This window comes from Colobus angolensis, unplaced genomic scaffold (genome assembly GCF_000951035.1).
Source record: "Colobus angolensis palliatus isolate OR3802 unplaced genomic scaffold, Cang.pa_1.0 Scaffold1, whole genome shotgun sequence".
NCBI lineage: Eukaryota > Metazoa > Chordata > Mammalia > Primates > Cercopithecidae > Colobus > Colobus angolensis.
This window is the reverse complement of record NW_012110918.1, coordinates 18,400,022-18,403,935: the sequence shown is the minus strand read 5'-3', so window position 1 is coordinate 18,403,935 and position 3,914 is coordinate 18,400,022. Positions and strand designations below refer to the sequence as shown.

Below are 3,914 nucleotides of genomic sequence, written 5' to 3'. Positions count from 1 at the left end.
GGAGCCGCGGCCACTGCGCTGCTGTGGGTGCCCCTCTCTGTCCAGGCTCCGGAGGCCCGGGGAGGCCACGACGCTGCCCATGTCACACGGCCTGCGGAGGGCCCACCCTGCCAGCCAAGCTCTGCTCCCCACCAGCCTCTCACACTGGCTTCTTCCCGGGGCGTGGGGCTAGTGCCACGTCCCCTGAAGAAGCCCCAGCAGGGAATCCGCCCTTCCAGGCCAGGTCAGGACGAGCTGCCTCCGTCCTGTTTCCTTTCAAGAGATCCCAACTGATGGCCGCCTGCTTCAGCCTCGGGGGCACCAGCAGGGTCAGCGCGTGAGGGCTAGGGCTGTGGTTGGACCCAGGCAAGGAGTCCAAGGCATGTTACACAGCCACATGGTGCCCTGGCCCTTGGGGGCAGGTGGGGCACAGGCCACATCCTGACTCCTGTGCCAGCCTCTACCTGCGTGCTTCCCCTGTCTCCGACTCGCAGGTGGTGGCCGTGTCATCAACACCAACTGCTCGGCCGTGCGCACCCGCCAGGCCCTCTGCTGCAAGATGTCCGTGGAGTACGACAAGTTCATCGAGTCTGGGCGCAAGTACGCGGCACTGACCCGACCCACGGAGAGCCCAGAGCCAAGCTGGGTGGGGGCCTCCTGCCCAGCGTGCCAGGCCCTCATGCCCAGGACTTCCCTCGCCCACAGGTGGTTTTGCCACGTGGACGATGACAATTATGTGAACCCCAGGAGCCTCCTACACCTGCTCTCCAGCTTCTCACCCAGCCAGGACGTCTACCTGGGGCGGCCCAGCCTGGACCACCCCATCGAGGCCACCGAGAGGGTCCAGGGTGGCAGAACTGTGAGTACCAGAGCAGATTCCTTTCTTGATGCCAGCCTAGGAGGCACAGCAGAGGGCATGGAAAGCTGGCTTGAGAAGGGCATAGGCCAGGAGGCCCTCATTGTACTGGGCAGAGAGGGGGTGTCTGGACCAGGTGGGGAGGGTCTGTAGGCTGCGGATCAATGGCCTGCAGAAGCCCCCAGCCCCTCTTGCCCCAGGAAGCTTCTGTTACCTGGGTGGGATCTCCTAAGGGGCAGCTTAAGAAAGATGCCTGGGGAGTCCCATGAAGAGTCAGGGGTGAGAAGCGCTGCCCCGGAAGCCCTGACTGGCACCCCATCCCCAGGTGACCACGGCCAAGTTCTGGTTTGCTACTGGTGGGGCCGGGTTCTGCCTCAGCAGAGGCCTCGCCCTCAAGATGAGCCCGTGGGCCAGGTGAGTGGGGTTCAGCTGCCTGGGCTGGGAGGCGGAGGCTGAGACCTGAAAGCTGCTGACCGGCCTCCCCCCAGCATGGGCAGCTTCATGAGCACGGCTGAGCAGGTGCGGCTGCCAGATGACTGCACGGTGGGCTACATCGTGGAGGGGCTTCTGGGCGCCCGCCTGCTGCACAGCCCCCTCTTCCACTCCCACTTGGAGAACCTGCAGAGGCTACCGCCAGACACCTTGCTCCAGCAGGTACCGGCGCCACTTTGCGTTCTTCTGCCACGTGGGCTTTGCCTCACCCTGACTCCCCCGGGGGCCCCACTGCCCTGGCCTGATGCCCGGCTGAGCAGGCAGGTGGGATTTGCATGTGGCTGGGGGTAGACCCTGGAAAGGCCCCTTGGTCTGCTGGATACAGGGTCTTCAGGTACAGATGGGGTGTGGTGTCTGGCGTGGAGGGACGAGGGAAGAGGCACAGTTCTCGGGCCAGGGAGGCCCCACGCCAGCTGGGCAGTGGGCATGGTCTGTGTGGTGATGGCAACTTGAGCAGGTCCCGTCACGTGAAGCAGGGAGGGAATGAGGGTCAGCTTTGCTCTGGAGGGTTCAGGTCCCTCGCTCCTGTCCCCCAGGCTCCGCCTGAGCCTGAGGTGCCCCCACTCAGCTCATGGCACCCTTCAATGCTGTTCCCAAGCCTGGCCTCCCCGAGGACTTGGGGAGAAGTGGGTGGGCAGGGGGCCTGCAGCAGGGCTCCTGGCCAGGGGGAGGCGTGGCCCGAGACCAGACCAGGCCACACTCTCTGCCCACACCGTTCTCTTCCAGGTTACCTTGAGCTATGGGGGTCCTGAGAACCCACATAACGTGGTGAACGTGGCTGGAGGCTTCAGCGTACAGCAGGACCCCACACGGTGAGTGGGCAGTGGTATGGGCAGGCCCTCAGCCCCACAGGGGCTCTGGCATCAGCACACCCACCCACAGCCCTGACTCCCACTTCTTCCTTCCTCAGGTTTAAGTCTGTCCACTGCCTTCTCTACCCAGACACGGACTGGTGTCCCAGGCAGAAGCAGGGCGCCCCGATCCCTCGGTGACACCGACCACCCCGACCCAGGGCTGCCTCGCTCTGTCTCAGGTGCGGGGAGCTGGAGCCCCCCATGGCCTCAGTGGACTCCCTCGGGTGCCATGGCCATACCAGTGAGTTGCAGGCACCTGGCACACCCTCTGGCTAGCCTGCAATCCCCCTCTCCCAGCTCCTGGTGGACTGCAGTGATGGGTGTTTTGGGAGAACAAAGACAGCCAGGCTGAGGGCCGGGGCCGCAGTGCCCCTCCCACTGACCCAGCCTCAGGGTTGATCCCACAGGAACAGGCGTCCACCCTAGCACCTGGGCACCTGGGAGGGAGCTGCCATCCAGGCTCCATTACCTGTTGTTGAAGGTGGGTGCCAGGCTGGCTAGGTGCCAAGGAACAGGCTCCAGATCAAGGTCCTGGCCCAGCCACGGCCATTGCGAGGGCTTAGCCTGGCAGGTTTTGTGGGGGATGCTGCCCTCTCTGCTGCAGGCTGAGTGCACAGCCGGGCACCGCAGTGGGACTCGGGCCCGGGAAGGTCATGCTCTCAGCCAGAGCTTTGCTCCCAGCCCAGGTCCCTCATTCGGAGGCCTCTTGACTGGGACCACAGAGGTGTTTGCTCTGCTCTGACTTGTGGCTCAGGACTCCTTCCTGGGTGGTGCTCCTGCCCCACTGTGCCTGGGCCCATAAATGCAGGAGCCTTTTGTTTGGGGCCCCCTGGGGTGAGACTGCCCCTGACCCACCCATCCCAGCAGACCCACCTCCCCACCTGCTGCCTTCTATGGAGGGAAATGGGCCAGGGGCCATCATCTCCCCTCTGCCTCCTGCTTTGCTGTTGCCGCGCACTAGTAAAGGCTTTGTTCTTACTCCACACGGCTCCTTTCTTAATCACCCACCAGCCCAGCTCTCCGCGGGTCCCTGCCATGCCCCCCTCCTTCCCCAGGAAGGCTCTGTCCCAGGCAGGGCTATATCCTTGCCGTCCTGCCCACCCAGCCTTGAACCTACTAGATTCTTCTTTGGAAGCCAAAGCCTCCAGCAGGGGTGGCATGTGGGGGTCCTGCCGGGAGGGCCGGACACTGGACGCTGCCCTGAGAGGCCCCCTTCCTGAGCGTCATGTTTGCCTTCTCATGTGTGTTGTGTAGAGCCAGGTGCACGTGGGTGTGTATGAGGGTGGGTGTGCGTGGCCGTGTACACAAGGCTGAGTGGACACATGGAGAGCGGGTGTGTACGTGCATATAGGTGAGTATCTACCCACGTGTGTGTCTGTGTGCATCAGCGGGTATGTGTGTGGCAGTGTCTGCATGCGTGCGTGTGTGCACTTGTGCATGGGTGTGTGGAGGGCAGAGAGGAGGCTCCACACCACCCGCGTGGAGTTCGCTGGTTTCTGTCTCATTTGTTCATGCTCAGCCTGGAGTAGAAGGCACCCCAAGGAGACTTGAGGTTAATCATGATTGGGTCCTCAGGACCTGGGACTGCCAAAACCCCAGGCCCCTGGCTTTGTCCACTGCAGGCTCTGGGCTGGGAGAGGAATTCTGGGGCTCAGAACAAGTGTCAGGGGTGAATTTCAGCAAGTCCAAAACCTGCATTTCAACAGAAACGAGAAAATAGCGAATTTTTCAGC

The 3,914-nt window shown here is 63.1% G+C and overlaps 1 protein-coding gene across 1 annotated transcript; it reads left to right on the top strand.

Annotated features, from left to right (window-relative positions):
* The first annotated feature begins 7 nt into the window (after positions 1-7).
* RFNG (RFNG O-fucosylpeptide 3-beta-N-acetylglucosaminyltransferase) lies at positions 8-3,161 on the top strand. Its single transcript, XM_011926296.1, has 6 exons — positions 8-579; positions 685-838; positions 1,161-1,249; positions 1,324-1,489; positions 2,054-2,139; positions 2,238-3,161. Exons 1-6 carry the CDS (start codon positions 539-541, stop codon positions 2,317-2,319), a joined length of 618 nt encoding a protein of 205 aa, XP_011781686.1. The 5' UTR covers positions 8-538; the 3' UTR covers positions 2,320-3,161.
* Positions 3,162-3,914: the final 753 nt, after the last annotated feature.

What these genes read in the sequence shown, in the direction of transcription:
- RFNG (XM_011926296.1), top strand. Translation starts at nt 539, where the DNA reads ATGTCCGTGGAGTACGACAAGTTCATCGAGTCTGGGCGCAA. An exon ending in CAGACACCTTGCTCCAGCAG is followed by an intron (nt 1,490 to 2,053) that starts GTACCGGCGCCA and finishes GTTCTCTTCCAG; the next exon opens with GTTACCTTGAGCTATGGGGG. An exon ending in GTACAGCAGGACCCCACACG is followed by an intron (nt 2,140 to 2,237) that starts GTGAGTGGGCAG and finishes TTCCTTCCTCAG; the next exon opens with GTTTAAGTCTGTCCACTGCC.